Source organism: Rousettus aegyptiacus, unplaced genomic scaffold (assembly GCF_014176215.1).
Source record: "Rousettus aegyptiacus isolate mRouAeg1 unplaced genomic scaffold, mRouAeg1.p scaffold_m13_p_2, whole genome shotgun sequence".
Taxonomy (NCBI): domain Eukaryota; kingdom Metazoa; phylum Chordata; class Mammalia; order Chiroptera; family Pteropodidae; genus Rousettus; species Rousettus aegyptiacus.
This window is the reverse complement of record NW_023416295.1, coordinates 166,776,861-166,798,133: the sequence shown is the minus strand read 5'-3', so window position 1 is coordinate 166,798,133 and position 21,273 is coordinate 166,776,861. Positions and strand designations below refer to the sequence as shown.

The 21,273-nt window shown below is 51.6% G+C and overlaps 1 protein-coding gene across 7 annotated transcripts in view; it reads left to right on the top strand.

Annotated features, from left to right (window-relative positions):
- The window catches only part of LARGE1 (LARGE xylosyl- and glucuronyltransferase 1), a 477,871-nt gene that overhangs the window by 436,290 nt on the left and 20,308 nt on the right, over positions 1 to 21,273 (top strand). For 6 of the 7 annotated variants that reach the window (XM_016161642.2, XM_036236072.1, XM_016161640.2 and 3 more), the window contains 2 exons: positions 8,570 to 8,733; positions 17,634 to 17,912. In XM_016161642.2, the coding sequence (XP_016017128.1) occupies positions 8,570 to 8,733; positions 17,634 to 17,912 (443 nt within the window). The remainder of the gene's footprint in view (positions 1 to 8,569; positions 8,734 to 17,633; positions 17,913 to 21,273) is intronic. The other variant, XM_036236071.1, reaches the window with a different exon arrangement.

The following is a 21,273-nucleotide window of genomic DNA, read 5'->3' as shown; positions in this document are numbered from 1 at the left end:
CGTATGTAGCACATTTCCGTACAGTGTATTATTCAGAAACATGCAACTCTTCTTGAGCATTGCATTTACAGAGTGATGCTTTATCATCAAGAAAGCCTTCCTCCACCTAAAGGAATCTTCTAGAAAAAGGAAGCTCACCTTTTTAAATGCAAAGCGCTTAAAATACATACATTTTAACCAATTTGGATGGGAAGCGTGCTAAAGTACACGCCCTTCCTTTAGTATACAGCACTCAGTTTACAGTTTTCGATGACTGTGGTTGCACTGAGTAGGCTGAAGGGGCCGGGAATTGGCCAGAGGAGGGAAAGTGCTGTTTATCCTGGCAGGAAATGGCCTCAGACGATTCGCTGCTTATTCTGCAGATTCCTTTCTGACAGCTGTCACCTTCAGTTCGTCTGCTTCAGAACAACCCTTTCGGCACTCACCTCCCTGTTCATCCTTCCGCGGGCAGCCAGAGGAGGAAAAAACGATGGTATCGCAGTCAGGACGACCAATGGGAAAAGAATTCTCCACTGTCGTGTTAGAGGCTAAGTTATGAAACACAGCCAACATCCAAAAAAAAAGACATCAAGAGTTTTCACATTTATATATGGAATTGTAAGTCAATAGACAGTGTCCGTCAATTTAGAGCTTCCTTATCCTGTGTCCACAGCAGACATCACTAATCGATGGCCCCACTCTTCCCTCCCCGCCCCCCACCCCCAGGCTCTGTCCCAGCCCCAGTATCCTTCCCCAGACAGCTCTGCAGGGAGCCAGTACCAAACTCCAGGCGATAATAAAGGAGATGCTGCAGCCAGCGGATATGACCCCCTCCCCTGCACCGGGACGGCTCCCCGTGCCGTGCCAAGGCCCTCGTCTGCTTCTTCAGCCTTTGACAATTGGAGAGGGAGGCGGGCATTGGAGTCACATCTCACAGATAAGGAGAACCAGGCTCAGAGGAGAGGAGTTGCTTGCCCACAGCCACACGCCTCTGAAGTGATTGGGCCACGATTTGACTGCAGGTCTACCTGACTCTAAAGTGACAAACCAAGGCCGTGCTTCCTAAGCGGATCTAGCTCTCTATTTAAAATGAACAGGACACTACTCCAAGTCCTTCAGCGGGTCTCCCAGTTGTTTTTCACTTGTGTAATCATTCTTACTCTTTCACGAGCCCTGCAAGGTGGTCGTTATTTACTCTGTTTTATAGAGGAGGACGTGGAGACTCAGAGGATTGAAATCACAGAACAGTTTGGCAGCAGCACTGTAACTGGTATCAAGCTTGACCCACAGCTGGGCGGTCTCTCGACAAGCATTGAAAACACTCCCAGATCTAAAACTGTGACACCCGCCCCCTCCCCCAGCGCGCCCTGTCTCCCAGGGCTTCGTTTCACTCCGGAGCACTTATCACCCGTCAATATTTTCTTGACGTCTTTGTTTTGTCCATCATGCCTCCCCCCATTAGAGTGAAAGCTCTGCGACCACATGGATTTTTATCTGTTTTATTCATCAATATATCTTTATGCCTCAAATATTGACTGCCTGGCACCTGGCGTGTGCTCCTCAAATCTTGTCGAACAAATGAACTATTATTACGCATCCTTTGCTTGAAGCATTTGTAGTGGGCTAGACAGTTTCTTGAACTTGAGATCAGAAAACCTGGACTAGATCTATGACCTTGGAGATAACCTTCGCCTTCCACGAGCCTCAGTTTTCTCACCTATCGAATGGTCATTAATAACCGCAGGCCAGGCTATCTTGAGGGTCGAGGGGTTAAGGTACGCAGAATGCTGCCAGCCGTAGCCGTAATCGTTACCAGCGCTGGCCAGAAAGCTTGTCCTGGACACCGTCCCTTCCGGCTGCTCTGAGGTCCTGCCTCACCTCCGGGAGGATGGCTTCCAAGCCCAGCTCCCTCCTGCTGCAAGGGTGGTGGGCCGCCTGTGAGGCCCCTTCCCCTGCCACTGAGCCCACCGAGAAGAAAAGCCAGTAGCATCACCATGGCTCAATTAGAAGTTAAAAATAAGACACATATAAACAGATTCTGCAAACACTTTACAGCACCAGCGTGCACGGCAATGCCAGGGAACAGATGGCTCTGTGGAAACAGCTGTATGCCAGAGAAACCCCCAGAGAAAAACCAGAATGTGTTATTGCTCTCACGTGTGAGCCGCATGTCACCAGCTCTTTAATCACACGGTGGGCAGCAGAGCCCAGAGTGGACAGTGCCCAGAGCCCTAAGATGGGCTGCCACCCAAGGCCGGCCTCCAGTGTCTTCCACCAGCATGTTAAACTCCAGAGCCTAAAAGATCAAAGTGTTCCTTTGCCTGGGAGGCCAGGAGAGGGGACAAAAAAGGAGAGCCACAGGGTCAGGATGCTCGGTGAAGTGTGCACCGCAGGCCACTGTGACCTGCTTTGTCCCTGTCCAGCTCCGACTTACACACTTCCCTCTTTCACGCCGCGAGATTCTGGTTGTAATCTAACCTAACGTGCCCAGCGCTCTGTCTCCTTGTGCAATGTGCAAGAGGACGGCCCTGGAGTAAGACTGCTTCGTGTAAAATCTTAGGAATACTGAATATGGGATTTCAGGCCATTTACTTAAACTCTCTGTGCCTCAGTTTTCCCATCTGTGAAATGGGAATCATAGTTAGTCCTACCTGATAGACTTCATGAGGACTCATACGACAGATCAGGAGTTGAGATCAGTGTGGCACAGAGCACATGCCCTCCAAGATTAAGTTCGTTTGTATTAGGATGACTCAGTATTATAATTGTTCACGTGCTTCTTTGTTCCCCTACTCAGACTGTGAATAATTTCAATTGTGAAGAATTTAAGTATTGGGGTTCATTCCTCATTCTTAGCACAGGCCTTGACATAAAATAAAGGCCTATGAATTACATGCAAGGTACAATTTAATACTGATACCCAGGAAGGCAACCAGGCCTTTTTCTTCCTTATTTCCTCAGAGCCTAGGTCCGAGCTGGACAGAGCTGAACCTTTGCTGAACAGACCTAAACCCAGGCTTCTTCTAAAATTCCACAAAAGAATAAAAGTGGCCCATGGTTGGGTTTCCTTGGTAAAAATGTTTTGGGTTCCTGGAACTTTGTTGATTAATATACACAGCAGGCAAGTAGGAAGCTTATAATCTTTCTCTGTGTGCTTTAATAAAACTTAACTGCTTCATGGAAACCACAGGAGAGAGCCCTGAGGTGGGTTTCAGGAGATGTGAGTTAAAAGCCCCAGCTTCCCTGAGCCGATCCCTGGTACCCCAGTTTCCTTACCCGTCAGCTGAGGGTAACGGTAGCCCTACCCGTCTCAAACAGGTGAAGTAATGGATGTGGAGGCCATTGAAAGGTGAAAGGAAGTTGGACATGTAGAGCAACATTCTTGAGTGTTAGTTTATCCACCAGATGTTTCTTCTACCTGTTGTTCTAAGGCACTAGAAGGGGAAACATCACAAGGAGAAACGGGTGGCTTCAGAGAGCATCCTTACTCGGTCCACTGTCCTCCGTCTCCATCACTCACTGTCTCGTTCAAGTGGGTGTGTTAGTTACGGTAACGCAAGCTGCTCTGAAGTGGTCCCAGCATGCTAGAAGTGTATGACTCAGAGTCCAGAAGGGTGTTCCTCATGGGCAGGTAGCTTTTCTCCAGGGTCCCAGGTCCCTTCCATCGCGTGCCTCTTCCCTCCATGGAGCCTTGGACTCCTGTACCAGAATCTTTTACTTGACTCTGCATGAGATAACCTCAAGTGTGGCACCTGTAGCAGCTAGACTCTGCCCTCAGTCTGCTGAGCAGAGCTGAGCTGAGCCACACATTTACCCTAAACTGCAGAAGGCTGGTAACACAGCCTGGCCGTGTCCCCAGGAAGAGAGGAGACTATGAGTGTTGGTGAGCACAGGTCTCTGCCACCAAGGGGAGCACATGCCTTCAGTGCTCTAGAGTCATAGAACCATCTGGCATTAGAACTAGAAACAGCCCCAGAGGTTGGCACGGTGTCATAGTGACTTGATTATGTACAAGAACTCAGAGGACCTCCACCTGGAGGAACTGTCTCGGCTGCTCGGTTCACTCATTGTGTGACCTTGAACAAGTGACTAAACCTTCAGGTAATGAATATCTTCATCTTTAACACAGGACTGATCATAATCCCTCACCCAGAGAGTTGGTCTGAGTCTTAAACGAGAGCGGGCCTGCACAGCTACCAGCAAATGTGCTGATGAAGAGAAGCCACCTGGCCTAGTGAGCGTGTGATCCGTGAATGTTGTTTTATGAAGCCCAAATGCCTTGTCTTGCTATAGTTGGCAGAAAAGACTTGCTCAAGGTCACACAGAAAATGAATGTCAGAGGGATCAGATCCCAGTTTCTAGTTTTCCCCATAATCTCTCTCTCTCTTTCTCCAGTTTTTCCTGACTTTGAATAGACGTCCATTAGGCCAGAACCCAGGACACACTTCCAAGCCCTCCGAATCCTCAGCCATCATCTCTCGCAGCTCAGAGGGCAATCTAGGCCACCATCCTTAAGGATGAGAAGAAATAAATGCAAACTGCTTAAAGGACCATTTTCCCTGGAGTCCAAATCTCCCTTCGCCTCAGCTGGCTGCCCAAAGAAGCAATTTAGAAATGCACTTTATCTCGGGAGAAATCTATCTTTTGTTTCTGTGACTTGCTTGTCAGGAGTCACCTGCTTCCCCGTGGCCAAAGTGTGGAGTGCAGTAGCATTCGCGTCCTGTTAATGAGAGCTGTCCCTCCAACTCAGTGTCTCCCTGGAGAAATTACTAGTACCCTGGTACTCAGAGTCTTCCGCTTGAGATAGCATCAGCCATGCGGTGGGCAAAACTCAGTCCTAGATTCGAATTTGAAAAGGCGCGTAGTCTGATCATAATAACATTGCTAGGGTTTGCGTAGCACTCTACAGTTTACAAAGCACTTTTCCATGCATTCTGCCATTTCAGAAAATTGCACGGAATTAGTTAAATACAGAAAAGCAGAAGTTAATAAAATCCACAGCTCAGAGGAAAGCTTTAATACCGTAATGTGTTCCCCTTGGTCTCTTCTCTTTGTGGGTTTTTGCTTGTCTGTCTGTCTGTTTGCTGTATTGGGACCAGACCCGCATACACATTTTTATGGTCCTCTTTGTTCTTGGAGCATTATATCTTCCACCAGCTCATTTGATCCTCACATCCATCCCCAGGGAGAGAAGTAATTGTGTTGTAAAAAGGTCAGTGGTTTGAGGTCCAAATCCTGGCTTCTTAATCCAGACCGCTTCTCTCTAGCTGTGTAACTGGCAGGGTACTGAATGCTTCTAAGCCTCAGTTTCCTCTTTGGTAGAACACAGGTGTATGCCAAAGGACCGAATTAATAAAGCAGTGCACCTGAAAACATCTGTCACGTGCTTAGTCCATATTAGCTGAGCAAAGACGCAGTCCACCACGTTGATGATAATTAACGCTCACGGAAGGCTTCCGCTTGGTCCGGAGTCTCATAGATGCTGACACCGTATGTCTGACCTCATCCCTGATGTCCTTTCCACAGTACTGAATGTGGTTGGTAGGCAACAATGGTCCCTGAACCCTACACCTTAAGCACTGAGGTGGCCACGGGAATGCGGATGCTACCGAACCACATCATGGACACGAAGCTCATAGAAGCAGGCTGCTTATCCCCCAGGAGAGCTGGTAGACCCTTCCCGCTAGGGCAGGCCCTACTTTATGTGCCAATAGCACTTTAATTGGTCTCTATTCCCTTTCTTATCATCCGGTAACTATGAGTACGTCTGTTACAGGCAGGCTCGTTGAATGTACAAGGTGCTCTAGATGTCCTGGGGTCAGGGGATTCGGAGATGAATGGGATATAGCTCCTGCCTTTAGGAGTCCACTATGTGCATGCTTTTCAGGAAATGGCTCTTGGAGCCCTGTACCTTGGAATGTCATTCTACCCCTAACTCAAGGGTATGTGCCTGTGTATGCACAGAGGGGAAGAGAACCCCCCCCACCACACACACACACATGCATATCTCTGATCATATGTTCTGGTCACTCATTTTCTTTCCCACATGATAAATAAACTTCTTTGAAGCCTCATCAAAGACGGACCCTTTTCTCCACGCACATGTGCCTGGCCACACACATGTTCGCACACACCCACACACACCCACACACATCTTCACACGTCCCCGGGCCTCTTCATTGAACTGGAAGCCATGCACTGCTGTCAACACATTAAAAGCACTACACAGAGCACGCACAGACACACCCCAAACAGCCTTGCTTCTGCAGAGAACTCTGCAGATGTTCATTCCCTAAAGGGGAGGCATTGCTTCTGTTCTGCAGTGTGGGTGAGAAAGGGAGAGTGGGCACGAGCGAGTCAGGTGTCTTCCAAGGAGGCATTTTGGTTTCCAGGCGAGTTTGGATTCCTCCAGGAGAAAGACGTGGGAACTGTTTCCGCCCCTCACGAAGCAGGTGGGCCGCCGGGCTCAGCCAGCCCCGCCTTCCCTGCCCTCCAGACCCTCGCCATGCCATCTCTTTCAGGTGATGTTTGAGGACAGAAAGCACCCACCTAGGTGTCTTCAGGGCCCAAGTGTGTCTCCCTCTCCCAATTGTAATAATATCCACCATGATAATAGTGTCTGCCGGGTCTTTACCTCGCTTCAAACACTGCACTCTTTACATGCAGAGTTTCTGCAATCTTCCCACAATCCGCAGGTAGTCACGGTCGTCGTTACCGTTATTATCCCCCGTTTTATAGCTGTGGAAATTGAAGCCCCGAAGGGTTACATAACTCACCCAAGATCATACCGGCAGGAGTAGGTAGACCCAGTAACCTCGGCCTCTGTTGAATGAGCATCTTTCCCGGAGGGGCACAGACCCAGGTTTGACCTCCCTAAGTGACCTTGAGATCTCGAAGCTGCTTTCTCAACTGAAAAATGAGGCTACACGTGCCCCACAGGAAGCTCTAAGGAAACGGGATCATGTGTACCCGGCACCGTGCTCGGAGCCTGGCACATGCTTGTTCGCTGTCCCAAACCTTTTTCGTCATCACAGTCCCTTGAACTGCAAATATTGGAACAGATAATGGTTCAAGGATGGTCACCTTCTCTGCATACCATTAAGGACGCAGAAGGGAAGTTAGGAGGCCGGGCCTTAGCGTCACAGTGAGCACTGTCTCCTGTGTGCAGCAGGTGCTTCTCATGCACATAACGCAGGAATATCGAGCACCTGTCCTGCACAAGGCACGGTGCCGGAGGCCGTGGGGGAGTGTCGCGGCCTCACCAGGGAAGTTGCCCTTAAGTAATTTCAGTCCAAGCTAACCAGTGCTTCAATGGAATCTCAGCTTAAGTGCTCTTGGAGCGCAGGGCCGGTAAAGGGCCCACAGTGGAGGTGCCGTCCACGCTGACTCTTGAAAGGTATGTAGCAGGGCTCCAGGTGGGGAAGAGTGAGCGGGGCGAGGAAAGGCATGGCAGAAGGGGAAGAATATGTGCGGTCGTGGAGGTGTGGCGGGAAAGGCAGGCCTGGGGAACACAGAGGACGTCACTGGTGCCAATACACAGCACGTGGGGAGCAGTGGGTCAGAGAGAGCACGATCGTCTGCAAGCTTCTGGGTTTAACCCCGCAGGGCAGAGGGGTCACCTGGCTCAGGGGATGTCAGGCGGAATTAGAATTCCAGTTTCTTGGCCTTATACTGTTGGCATCGTGGCAGTCTTTAAATAGGCAAGGACATCGAAGGGAACTTGAAAAGCTAGAGTATCCCCTGATCACATCTTTTTTAACACTTAAAAGTTTTCCATAGCTGAGAATGTCTCCTAGATCGCTGGATCTCAGTGATTCCCTAAGCAGCATTTGGAGACATGGGAGTGCATTTGGAGTGGAACCTGGCTGTCTGGAAAATGCTACAGGCATTCAGTGGGCTGGGGCCCAAGAGGCTACCCATCCCCTGATATGTGGGACAGGCTCACGTAATGAAAAAGCACCTCGCGCAAAATGCCAGTGATACCCCTATCCGTTATCTGATGCTCCAGATCCATAAAGCCTCAGTGGTGCTTATCGAGGCAGCTCTGCTGATCTTGGCTGGGCTGGTTCCCCTGTCTGGGGCAGCAGGGAGACTGTGCCGTGCTCTGGGCGTCTCTCGCCCCTCTGGTGGCTAGCCGAGGCATTTCGTCACGGCACTGGGGGGAGGGGCAGCAAACGTGCCCTCCCTCTTGAGACCTGGCGGAAAGATTGGGGTATCGGCAGCTTCCCCGCCATTCCATCAGCCAAAGCCAGTCACAAGTCCAGGTCAGACTGACGCGTCGGGCAGGTAGGCCCCGCCCCTTTAGTAGGCGGCACCGGAAGTCACATGTCCAAGGGGAGGCCTGTCGGGAAGGGGGCGAACTGGAGCGATAAACGCTCGCAGCTTGAGAAATCGTGCCAGAGCTGCCCTTTGTTGTCACCTTTTTGAAATTCGATTGAAAACTGCAGAGGAAAATGAAAACAGCGAGGCTGCCCTTCTGTGTTTGACCGCCAGCAGCGTCCAGTGGCGATAAACTCAGGGCGCGGGGGGCAGGCCCCTGGGCCCCACCGGGCCTTCCCTCCGTTCCCAGGCCTCCTCTCCTGTGTTTCAGCTGCAGAAGCAGCTCTCCGAGCTGGACGAGGACGACCTGTGTTACGAGTTCCGGCGGGAGCGTTTCACCGTCCACCGGACCCACCTGTACTTCCTGCACTATGAGTACGAGCCTGCTTCGGACAACACGGATGTCACCCTGGTCGCCCAGCTCTCCATGGACAGGTACGGCAGACGGGTCCCGCCCTGCGTGCAGTCCCCTCACGGCCGCGCATCCCCTGATCAAGTGGAGGCGGGAGAGATGTCCTCACAGGCTACTTATAGGGCCAGTGTCTCGCCGGCATCCCAGCACTGAAAACCAAGGGCCCTTGTATTTTGGTGGTGGGGGTGATTTTGAGGATGGAGAGAAGGATTGCTTCTAGGAAATGGAGCTCCCCTCAGATTACCTCGAGGAAAGGGGGTGCGTTATAGGGAAACAGAGGCTGGAGCCAGAGCTGCCACTGAAAAGCTACTGCCGTTTCGTTCCTTCTGCGTGTATTGATGCAACAAACATCCACTGAGCTTGTATCAGGTGGTACTGACATGACCCTTGCTCTTATTCGGCTCGCAGTCTAATGCACTGGTTCTTGACCTTGGCTGGGGCCACATTGAATCACCTGGAGAGCTTTTAAAACATATTCACATCCAGGCTCCACTGCAGCCCAGGTAGGTAGGAATCTTTGTGGGGGGGAAGACCTTGCATTGTTTTGAGTTTGCAATGTGCAGCCAGGGTTGAGAACGTGAGGCTAGTGTATAAACAGCAATAGACAGTCAAGTAAAATGATAATTGTGGTAAGTGCTTTGAGGGACCAGGAGAGGTAATCACGTCAAGTGGGACCTTCTTTAGCTCGTGTGATCCAAGGGAAGCCTTTCTAAGGAGGGGACGTTTCTGCAGAGACCTAAGGCGAGAAGAGGAGTCAGGTGTGTGAGTTGCTGAGAAAGAGTTTTCCAGGCAGATGAAGTAGCAGGTGCAAAGGCCCTGTGGCGGGGAGGGGCTTGCACACTCAAAAACCTGGTAGAAGGCCGGTGGGGCTGCAGTGTAGCAGGAGATCAAGAGGAAGGTAGCTGAGATCAAGATGATAAAACATTAGAAACTCATGAAATACTTGGACTTTATTCTAAACATCATGAGAAGTTGTTGAAGAAATTTAGACAGAGTTGTTTGATCTAACTTACGGTTTTGAAAACATCTCCCTGGCCGCCAAGAGGTGAATGGATTCCAAGCCCCACGGTCATTCTCTCAGGGCCTCGCTTCTCTGTGCCTGGCTGTCCTATGTGCCCCTCTCCCACCTCAGCTGATCGGTTGGTTTCCTCTTCGGTTGACAGGTGGCACATAAAAGCCGCCTTTGCCCCGGCTCCCTTCACGTCAAACCCCCTCGGCTCCCACAGTCAGGAAAGGAGTTTAATCGGTTCATTCTGTCTCTGAGCCAGCTCAGATGGGTCTGGTCAGCGTACAGATGCGATTCCATGGGGTCATTTTGAGAATTAAATTACTCACTGCCTACAAAATGCTGAGAACAGTACCTGGCACAATTACTAAGTGTTCAGTAAATGTCAGTTGTTATTAGTCATGAAGGAAGGAAGGAAAGATTGGAAAGAAGGAAGGAAAGATAGGAAGGAAGGAAGGAAAGGAAGGAAGGAAGGAAGGAAGGAAGGAAGGAAGGAAGGAAGGAAGGAAGGAAGGACGGACGATTGAACAAGCACGCAGACATGAAAGGTTTGCATAAAGTCTGGAGTTACTGGGGGGTGAGTGGAACTTTGCATCTGGAAGCATCTGGGAATGAGTCACGTGGGGCGGGACTCGTAGAAGCAGATCCCTTGCTTCGAGTCCCACCATGTGTTAGCACATGACGGTTCGAGGAATTGATTAGCTTCACGGGCTAGTAGTTGCCTAGAGATCCACCAGCCTGCAGGACCCCTGTGCACAGACACAGATATTGCTGACCGTAACAGGTAGCGGGGAAAGACAGAATGACAAAGGGGAAAGGACGAAGCACAGAGGATGTGGCACCAGCTCTGACCTTGACCTACTGTGTGCTCTCAAGCAAGGTCTTTCCCTTCTCACGGCCTCCGTTTCATGCGATCACTCAGCAGGTCTTACTGAAGCATCTCTTACTAAATGTACCAGGTGCTCGAGGGGCTGGGAATATGTACAAGACCTTACTCATTCCTGTCTTTGTGTGTAGTGTCGTCAGGCCTCAGGCAGTGGATTCATTTTCCTGTTGTGTAACAAATTAGCACAGATTTAGCGACTTAAAAAACACACTGTCTTGCCGTTTCTGTGGGTCAGGGGTCTGGGTGTGTTAGCAGGGGCTCGGGACCGAAATTAAGGTGATCTCATGTGGGACTCGGGGTCCACTACGAAGCTCTTTCAGGTTTTGGCAGGATTCACTTATAAGACTGCGGTCCCTTTGGCTGGGGTCCTTCCAAGCTCCTGGGGGGCACCCTCAGGCCTCGCCATGTGCTCCTCTCAGGGCATGGCGGCTTGCTTCTGCAGGGCCAGCGGAGAATGCTCCAGTGTGTCACACACGTCATCACAGAGCGATATTCCATCATACTCCCAGGTCCCGGCTGCACCCGGGGCGTGTATGTTGGGGTGTGGGCGTCTTGGGGGACAGCTTAGAATTCAGGTAACAGTAGAGAGATGCCATGAGACCCCCACAGGAGGAGCCCGCATCCCGGTGGGGGGTGGAGAAAAGGCAACACAGATATGTCCAAGGGACGCCGTCATCTGCGCTGAGCCGGAGGCTGAGCAAACCAACAATGAGCCACACAGAGAGAGAAGGGGGCCTCCCGAAGGTGGGGTATGCAGCATAAGCACAGGACAGAGAGGACACTGGGCCCACTGGGGAACACACAGAGTTGAGCGTGGCTCAGCTTAAGGTGTGGGAGTAGGGAAGAGGCAAGCAAACAACTTGGCCAGGTAGGCAGGGGCTAGATTCCAAAGGCCTTGCTCGCGGAGGCCAGGGCAGGTGGCCGGCTCTTCCAGCTCAGATCTGTCAGGCTTCCGGTGAGGTTCCATGAGGGACTGACTGCGCCCAGCATCCCGGAGTAGTCACCCTTGAACTTCGTGGCCTTTTGGCTTCTCACCCACCTGTCAGTTTGGGCGTCCACACTCTCCCTTGCTAAGCAGCACAGTAGTTACCTCACCTGGCCAGAGCAGTCCTTACTTCCTTCTCCTTCTCTGTGGCATTTAAAATGAGAATAAAATCTAATACCTGATGTTCTTAGTGAATGATGGGTGAGATTGGTCTTCTGTTCCTCAGTCAGCATAAATGCACCTCAGGCCCCTCAGATGAGGTACCTGAAGCTCAGATGCTGTATCTGCACAGGTGAGCGAGTTCCAGATCACCCCAGGTTCCCATCTCAGCATCCCTGGTTTTCCTCTGCCACAGTCATGCCTCCTAGTAATGGATTCGGTTTATCAGAATATTTTGAATCAAGATTAGTAGCCAGTAGCTACCAAAAAACTCAGAAGAAAATGGAAGAGATCGATTTGAAATACTTTCTAATCAGAGTAAAAGGTGGTCCAGCAGAGAATAACTTGGTCCCTGGAGTCAGACACTATCGGGTCTTGGTGGCTCTGTCGCTTCTTGAGTTTGACCCTTGGGCAAATTGCATAACCTCTCTCAGCCTCAGTTTCCCCATCTGTAATATGAGAATGATAATTATAGTAGCTACCGCCTAAGGTTGTTGTAAAGATCAGATGAGATTAGGCATACCCAGAACTTAGCCCAGGCATCCATTCGTAGGCTCCCTAAATGACGCCAGCACTAGTGACCAAAATCTTAGTATCTGTGGTACTACACAAAGGGACACTAGACTTGCAGAGAGTTCTGGGCTTCCATCCCACCAACGTCTTCACTCCTCACCAGGTGACCTGTGATGGCCAAGTGAGCAGGTCACTTAACACTTTCACCTGTGTTTCTCCTTCTGTAGAGGGTTAGAAATATTTGCCTCACAGGGTCCTCGTTAGGACTGGATGAGAAACTCTCTGCGAAGGCCTTGGGCGCATAGTCACTAGATCTGAACACTCTGACCATGGCATCTGCACATGGCAGGTATTTAGGCAAGGTGAGGTGATGTAGAAAAAGAGGAGAGAGACAGACACACCCCTGGGTTCAAAGGGCCAGTTGCACCAGTTGCTAGCTGTGTGGATCGGGCAAGTTTCTTAGGGTTTTTGAGGCTCCCTTTACCTATCTGTGAAGTGGCAGTAATACTGTCAAGTTCACAGACTGCCGTCTGAGTTATATAAAATAAGAGGAGAGGGTGTTCCCAGTGAGTATCATATATGCAACAAAAGTTTATTTCCCTTCTCATAATGTAGTTTGACCCCCAAGCTGGCTATGAAATTTGCTGTCTGGAATTTACAAACAATTAGAAGATATTTTAAAAATTATTAACAACCCAAATCTGTCCTTCTGTATACACTTGATATCAACAAAAGAATCCAGGCCAAACAGAGCCCCTCCGCCGACGGCCAGCCAGAAGCACCTCCCACCCCCGGGCCCGGGTGCAGGTGACGCACAGACCTTCCTTCCCAACCTGCTCCCAAGAACACCCTGCCACCTCTCACGTCTGCTGCAGACACTAACCACGGAGGCCTTCCCTTCAGACCACACACGTCCCCCAGCACGGCAGACACCGGTGCCCCAAACGCGTGGTGACAGATGTCACCATCCCGGCGGTACCTCAGAGGACCCCAGGAATTCTGCGTCCTACCGAAGGAAGCCCACCGGGACGGAAGCAGAAACTACGAAGGCCCCCCGGGCCGGCGAAGATGGCAGAAATTCTTCCTTCCGCTCCAGACGGCCGATTGTGATGCAGCGGGCCGACCGGTGCCTGTTGGATTGATTTTTAATTTAAGAAACATTCCGGGTGTGTTTGTAAACCTTCGAGTCAGAAGTAGACCCTACGTGAACGCCACAACGAATGAGGGGAGGCGCGTGCCGGCTCCCCAGCCCGGCTCCCTCCAGGATGCAGGTCAGAAAGGATGAGCGCGCCAGGCACAGCTGCGGGGCTGACAGGTCCGCTCCTCTCCCAGCTGCTCGGGGACTCGCGCCCGCCACCCCTCCTGGCGGCGGACGAGAATGGTCACGAGGGCCGCGGGCCGACCGGGAGGGCCCCCCGATCACGGCCTCCTCGCCAAGAGCCACCTGATCTCTGCCGTGTCTTTGACAAGGTGGTCGAAGTGCTGAGTATGGTTTCGGAGGATTTGTGGCTGACGGGTGATGCATCTGCTCTCCGTTTTCTGCCAGCGGAGGGAAGGGACCATTAGCTGAGCTGACAGGGCGCTTCAAGAGACCTGCTGTTCCGACTGGCAGCACAGTGTCACCTGGGAGCTCGTCAGACATACAGATGCTCAGGCCCCACCCCACGCCTACCAAACCGGAATCTCTCGAGTCGCAGCCCAGAAATCTGGGTTGTAGTTAACCTCCCGGGCGATGCTAAGCATGCTTAAGCAAGCGCTGGGCTGGAGAGTGAACGGTAATTCTTCATCTGTGTAACAGCCAGAGCGATCTTTTAAAAATAGATATCGGATGACGTCACTGAAACCGATGTTTTCTCGTGGCATTTAGAATAGCAGTGTCGCTGCCCCCCACAGCCACCAGAGCCCCCCGCGACCTGCCACCTGTCCACGCCCAGCCTCTCCCCTGTGCCTCACTCGCCCACGTTCCGTCCTCGCCGGCCGCGTGTCTTCTCACCGGAGCGTGCCCAGCCCAGTTCTGTCCCAAGGACCGTTTCCTCACACAGCAAACGTCTCTCCCAGAACTTTTTAGGGCCAGACCCGTCTCACAATCAAAGCCTCCAGCGCCACCTCTCCAGCAGGCCTTCGCGGCGAGCCTGCGCGGCTCCCCTTCGTCCCGTCTTCTGTCTGTCGCTTCTCCGGCCCTTACTTCGCTCTGATTTTTTCTTGGTTTGCGCCACCCCCACATGCTAGGGAGAAGCTCCGGAAATGCAGGAGCCTTGTCTTTTTCTCGTTCATTCCAGGGCCCAACACGTTACGTGCACATCGTAGATAATCAGTAAGTATCTGGGGGATGAATGTATGTGTGAAAGGCAGGAATAGAACCTAAGGAGGAAAGAAAGCAGAGCCATCACATCCACCTCTGTACCAAACACCTTACAGTGGTGTCGTCAGGAGCCTTGGTCACGTGGTCGCAGTACCGAGGTTCCAAGGGCAGCTAGGGGCAAGACCCACAAACAAGCACCTTTTAACTTTCTTGCTTGTGGCCTATTTGCCCATGTCCCATGGATCAAAGCAAGTCGCGGGGCCAGCCCAGAATCAGTGTGGAAGTGTGTGACCAAAGGGTGTGGATGGAGGGAGAGGAATGGTCTCTCGCCGTTTTGTATTCTACAAAGGCATTATTGTCGCCCGTATGCATATGTGGAAACGGAAGCTTAAAGAACCGTCGTCAGGGATACTGACACAGCTCAGAGCTCAAAGCCAGGTGTGTCTGACCCCAGAACCCACAGCCTCACCTTTGCACCGTGCAGCCCGCCCGGCTCCGATGTATCAGATTGGAACTTTGTAGGGAGTGAGTTCCCCTTTCCAGGAGAGGCTGAGTGACCCCTGCCTGGACTGTTGAGACCAATTGTCATTCTAGAATTTCACCCAACCGTGGTCTTTCAGGTTCCTGTCCCAGCCATCTCCCTACCCGCTCCCTTGTCCCTGCACAGACTGTCAGGCTTCCTGTCCCAGCGGGACACCCCGGGGTAACCCCTGGCTACTTCTAGATCTGGCCGTTCCGGAGCCTTTTCCTCCTCATCCCAGCATGGAGCGAAGGCGGGACTGTGGGTCCTCACGTCAGCTTGTGACACATTCATCGTGTGTCCTTCCTAAGTTATGCCCCTCTCTGAGGCTGAGCTCTTTCATCATAAAATGGTATAACCAGACTGAAAAAAAAAAAAAAAAAAAACGAGATTCCTTCCAGGCTGACAGTTCTGCAGTTTTAGAAGTGATCCTTGTCTCTTGAAACACTGCCCGTTGGCCCAGCTCCCCACTCTGCCAGGTACTTTATTTTCCTATGTAAGAGACCAAGGAAAGACGCGGCCCAGAGCTTTCCATCAGCAGGCGCTGCACAGGGACGAGCCTGGGGAAACAGATGTGGGCGGAAACGTGGAGGGGTCAAGAGCGCGTGCCGGGTCCGTGAGGGACTGAGGCGAGGGAGGGACTAGGGGGAAGTTGGCGCCAAAGGAAGAACATATTCTCGTTTGAGGAAACAGGCACTGAGGAGAAGACATACAGGGGACGTTTTGCTCAGCTTAACACCAGTGCATAGCGAATGATGATTTGGATCCCCGGGTGTTAGGCCCAATTTCCTACGAAGCCCACGTGGATGTGATGTTCGTCACACCAGCAGCATCTTTTTTTCCTGAGAACCTTAAGTATCTTGTGTCTCTGCGTTCGCCCGCAACTCTCTGCAGAGCTCAGAAGAAGGGCTGTTCCAGGAGCGCCTTGTCCCCTGCTTGGAAGATGCAGACACGGAGTCAGACACCCAGTCGGTGGGAGGATCCGCAGCAGGGGCTGGCCTCTGTTCACACCCAGACGTGCCTCCCTCATCCCGCGCCCACCAGCAACGTTCATATCCACAAAGTAGAAAGTCTTCTTCCCCTCGATTCCCCAGATCTCAAAGGATTTGTGCAAACACCTTCCTTTCAAGCACAGAGGCCCCACTTTGTGCAGGTGGGATCATTGGAAACCCCAGATGCACGGAGCCCAGCAGAGACCAGAGCCTGCAGCAGAGGCCCAATGCAAATTTCAGTGAGATCAGGCATTGTAGAGAATGTAATGCCTCTTTTAAAAAACAGGCTCCAGTCAATTTGATTAGCTCGTGTCATAAAGTATGAGGAACAGAGGGCATTTTACCCTGATGAATATCTTAATCCTCCAAAGAGAAAGAGGAAGCAAATCCAGGCAATACCAATTCACAGAATTACCCAGAAGCAACTCTGAAAGTCCTCTGAGAAAGCCATTGACACAAAATAGGTGCGCCCGTTTTCTTTTGTTTAGAAGCATAGAAATGCATGAAATCTATTTTTCTGGTAATTGTCCGAATAAAGTGGGCATTCAGACTGAGAGAGAGACTGCTGATTATGTACCTCTTGCTGGGTAGGGAAAAACTTGAAATAGGCTTTTGCCGTTTCTTAACCATAGATTTTCTGTAGCAGGCACTTGTAATGCCTTTGGGGAAAAGAAAAACTACCTTTATAGATTTCTCTTCAAACATTTTGGCAGAGCCCTCTCTGTCAGAAGCCCCTGGTTTTTTTTTTTTTTTTCTCTGTTCTCCCACTCTCCTTGGCTGGTGCCTCTTGGGTTGTCCCGCAAAATGGCATCACTCCAGGCACACTTTTGTCCCCAACATTCAAGTGCGTGTGTGTGTGTGTGTGTGTTTTAATTCCTTTTGCCCAACACTCAGTATTTTCTTCCCACTGTCTCCAAGGCCCTGCCTACCCATGTCTGCTCCAAGTCTAAGAATCAAAGCGGACTGATCATCTGGAGCCTCAATTCCTTCCTCAGGAAAATGGGGAGAAGGGCAGCTGGGGGCACAGGGTTGTCGGGAGAATTCTGGAAGGTGTCCGGTGCATAGAACTGAGTCAAGCAATTGTAGTTCTTCTTATTCGAGTTTTCACTGCTCGTTTGAATGCTCCTTGTAACTCGTAGCCTCTGTTCGGCTAAATCATCTGTGGTGGTCACTCCTCCAGGAGGTCAGTAGAGCTGTTTCCTTTGCTGAGAGAGAAGAGGAATAGGAATTTTGAGCTAGAAGGGGATCTTTAGATCATTTAATGTAATCTTCCCGAGCCCAATTGAAAAGAAGAGTCTGCAAAGAGAAGGCTTACGGTGGGGTGTGACTCTCTGATATCACTCACTCAGTTGGAAGCAGACAAAGACCTGAACCAGCAAGGTTCGTGTTTTCATTCCCATGTTATGGATAAAGGAGTTGAGGTGTGGTGACTTGCCTCCATGACACAGTGATTACAATTCAGGCCGGTTGACCAAGCGTCCATGGCTGTAGAGTTCCCCCCCGGCCAGGAGGCCAGGTGAATGAGGCTGGCGTGCGGCTCACCTTCCCTGTCTCTTCCAGGCTCCAGATGCTGGAGGCCATCTGCAAGCACTGGGAGGGGCCCGTCAGCCTGGCCCTCTACCTGTCGGACGCCGAGGCCCAGCAGTTCCTGCGCTACGCCCAGGGCTCCGAGGTGCTCATGAGCCGCCACAACGTGGCCTACCACGTCGTGTACAAGGAGGGCCAGTTCTACCCCGTGAACCTGCTGCGCAACGTGGCCATGAAGCACGTCGGCACGCCCTACATGTTCCTGTCCGACATCGACTTCCTGCCCATGTACGGGCTCTATGAGTACCTCAGGTGAGGGCCCGCGGGACGCAGGCGCCTGCCTGCCGGGACCAGAACGTGTGTCCCCCCCACCGCCCCACCCCGGGGGCCGTCGTCGTGTCCAGCGCTTTCCTTTTATAGATGGGGCGGCTGAGACCCAGAAAGGGGCCGGGACCTGCCCACATCCACCCAGGGGTAGAACTCCTGACTGCTGGGTTTGGGGGCGTCCGGAGGCAATCCAGCATGTTCATTTTTTCTCATGAACCGATTTGAACCCCAGTTTGCCTCCTGAAAGGGTAGTGGCAGAGCTTGGTCTAGGGAGCATCACTCTTGTCATCCAGTTTTGGATCAGACGGTCTTCATTCTAACCATTCCAGAAAGATCCCTGCCTATTCTGTGAAACAGATCAAAGGGAGGGTGATGGCTTGCTGGGCGCCAGGCACTGTTCCGAGTGATCGACAAGTAGGATTTCATCCCCGCCCCCTCCAGTCCCTGCCACGGGTACTGTTATCACCTTCGTTTCCCCACTGGAGTCGTCAGCCCGAGGTCACGCGGCAGGTAGAGGGGCCGCTGGGGGCACAGCACAGCCAGTCCGTAAGCCAGGGCGGGTCTCACAGGACTTCTCGTAAGATGCGCCCCAGGCCCCAGGCTCGCTCACCGTCGCAGCCGCCTCCCCGACTCTCCAGTGGCCCTTCCCAGCTCTCGCCACACAGAGGGGCGGGTGTCCTGGGGCTGGAGAAAGCACCTGCCTCGTGAAAGACTTGGATGGCTATGTGGGGACAGACAGTCGTTATGGCATAACTATCCGAACCGAGCAGGGCCGTGGAATTCATACAGCCCTGAAGTCCCCACGTGAGAAAACCAGAGTCGCAGGGGTAAATGGTCAGACATTAAAGTTCTTCATTGCTGTCATTCGTCAGCACGAATTAGCTCCGCTACCGAGTGAGTGCTTACCTGGATCCAGGTGCCATGAGAGGCGTTAATTGTCCTGCTGGATCCACACACCAAATCCAAAAGGCAGGCATGGTCTCTCACTCTTCAAATAACTTCCAAAAGAGTTGAAACCTTTTATGCTGAAGCCAGAGAGCACAGGTATGATGTGGACGCCCCCCCCTACACACACACGCACACGCACACACACACGCACATGCACACGCACACCGCCCTGCTCTCTCTAGGGAACGCAGCTGAGTTCTCTGTCCACTTTCCGAACTGGGCTTCCAGGGTTCTCCTGGGCGTTCATAGCATCAGCCCGTCCCCTGTGGACAGAGGGAGCCCCTTCCAACCTTTCTCTGTTGATAATGGCAGCATGAAGGACCCCAGAGCATATAACCCTCTCTCAGGGAGGGTGGCAGGCGCGGTCCCAAAGAGCACAGGCTGTGGCACAGAGCCCTGTGAGCCCCAGTTCCTGACCCCCCACCCCAGTTCTAGAAAGGGAGCTGTCCTGCTCCTGCTCCATCTGGGCCTCGAATCCCAGTGTGGGGTGAGGGCGCCCCTGTGTGGCCAGACGGGGCTTTCAGCTTCTGTAGCTTCTGAAGCCTCCTGGTTTGCAGGATGACAGGCTCAGATGTCATGCAGGGCTCCCAAAGGGACAGACGGCAGGGCCGGGGCCACCTTGACCGAGAAGAGAGAGGACCATCGTCCATCCTTCTGGGGGTTCTTCCACGGGAAGAGTGAACTGACCGCATCTTAAGAGTCTGAGTTCTCCACTCTCCCCTTGCAAGCACTGTTTTATTATTTTACCTGATGGCATCATGAGCAGACTGCGTTTTTACATTGTCTTCCCGTGTGGTATTGACCAAATGTGTTACTAAACGCTAATCAAGACCTTACTCGGTGCGAGGTGCCCGGTGTGCCTGTTAATTAACATTTTCTAATGCAGAGTCACCTGACGTTTTGGTCGGCCTTAGCCGCCTTATCACGGTGTGTGTGGTTCAGCGATTCTAAAATACTGCATGTTGTTCCCGAATCTCCACTCCTGTCTTCACGGGCCCTGTAGAAGTCCAGGGGCACTGAGTTCAGAATAAATGATCTTGCCTGGTCCTCATTTAGTGCATATCTAGAAGTCAAGACCAGAGAGGTGGTCCCTTGCCCATCTAGACTGAAAAGATATTGTGACCATCCTGAATTTTCTTCTCCTCCATCCATAGAATCTATTCATCTTTTCGTTCATTTGGTAGGTAAACATTTATAAGGCACCTGTAATGTGCTCACATATCTGCGAACTGCACAGATAGGAACTGTGAATCACAACGCTTATGGAAAGAAGAAAATAAAAACAGTTAAAGTAAAGATACAGGTTCTTTAGGTGCTGCGATTAGGTGTCTGTGTGGTATTAACCTGAGCTGAGGGTGGAAGGAGCTTAGGGAGGTTGGTCCTGAAGAAGTAAGATCTGAGCAGAGGCCTGAAGGCTAAGCTGGAGTTAGGCAGCATTGGTAGCAACGTTCCAGCTAGACACAGAGATCTGTTGTTGACGTGGTCAGGCATGTAGGCCAGGATGGGTCCTGCAGTACTCCTCGTAAAATATGCTGAGGAATTTGGATTTCGTGGGGCAGGGGGCAATGAATGGAAAGTCACCGAGAGAATGGGATGGCTAGGTGTGCACGTAAGGAAGAGCACTGTGGTTACATCATGGAAGGACCACGATCAGGAGGACCAGAGGAAGTGAGATGAGTTAGGGGACTGCTGCATTGATCCAGGCAAGAGGTGAGGGAGGCAGAGGAATCAGAAGTAGCAGCAGAGACAGGTAGACAGACCAGGGAGAGATTCGGCAGCTGAAATCAATAACTGTCTACAGAAGTATCTGGACTCTGAGAGGGAAGCTCTTTCAGACATTACCCCATGAGAAGCCGGTACCACCCGGAAGTCCAGCCTGCTTTTGGCCTGTCTCTCTTGCTGGCTCCTCTCAGTTGATTGGCTGGGTCCATGTCCTTCCTGTACTGAGGAGGATATCATGGCATTGGCTTTGAGTGTTATGGTAGATGGGGCACCGGCTGAGACCCCAGAATCCAGCCCTCACTCTGTGCCATAGTGAGAACTGTGTGACTTTCAGCAATTCTCCTTTTTTTTTTTTTCAGGCTGTTTCTTCATTGTAAAATGGAGGAATAGACTGATATCAGGAGTCAACAAACTCAGATGTTCACAGGGGCCATGACCTTGGCCTAAAGGAGCCAAGAATGCTGAGTGTGATTCGCTAGGGAGATCACGGCTCTCATCTTAGGCAGAGGGCAGGGCTAAGAGCTTCATGTTTTTCAAGAGGGGCTAGAAATCTACATGTTGATGTGCTTTAATTTTTAATTTTGACAACTAATTTTTAAAAAAAAAGGAAAAGAAAAAACCCTGTCGAGCCAGACCAACATATCTTCAGGCTGGATGGTACCTCCCACCCCACCTG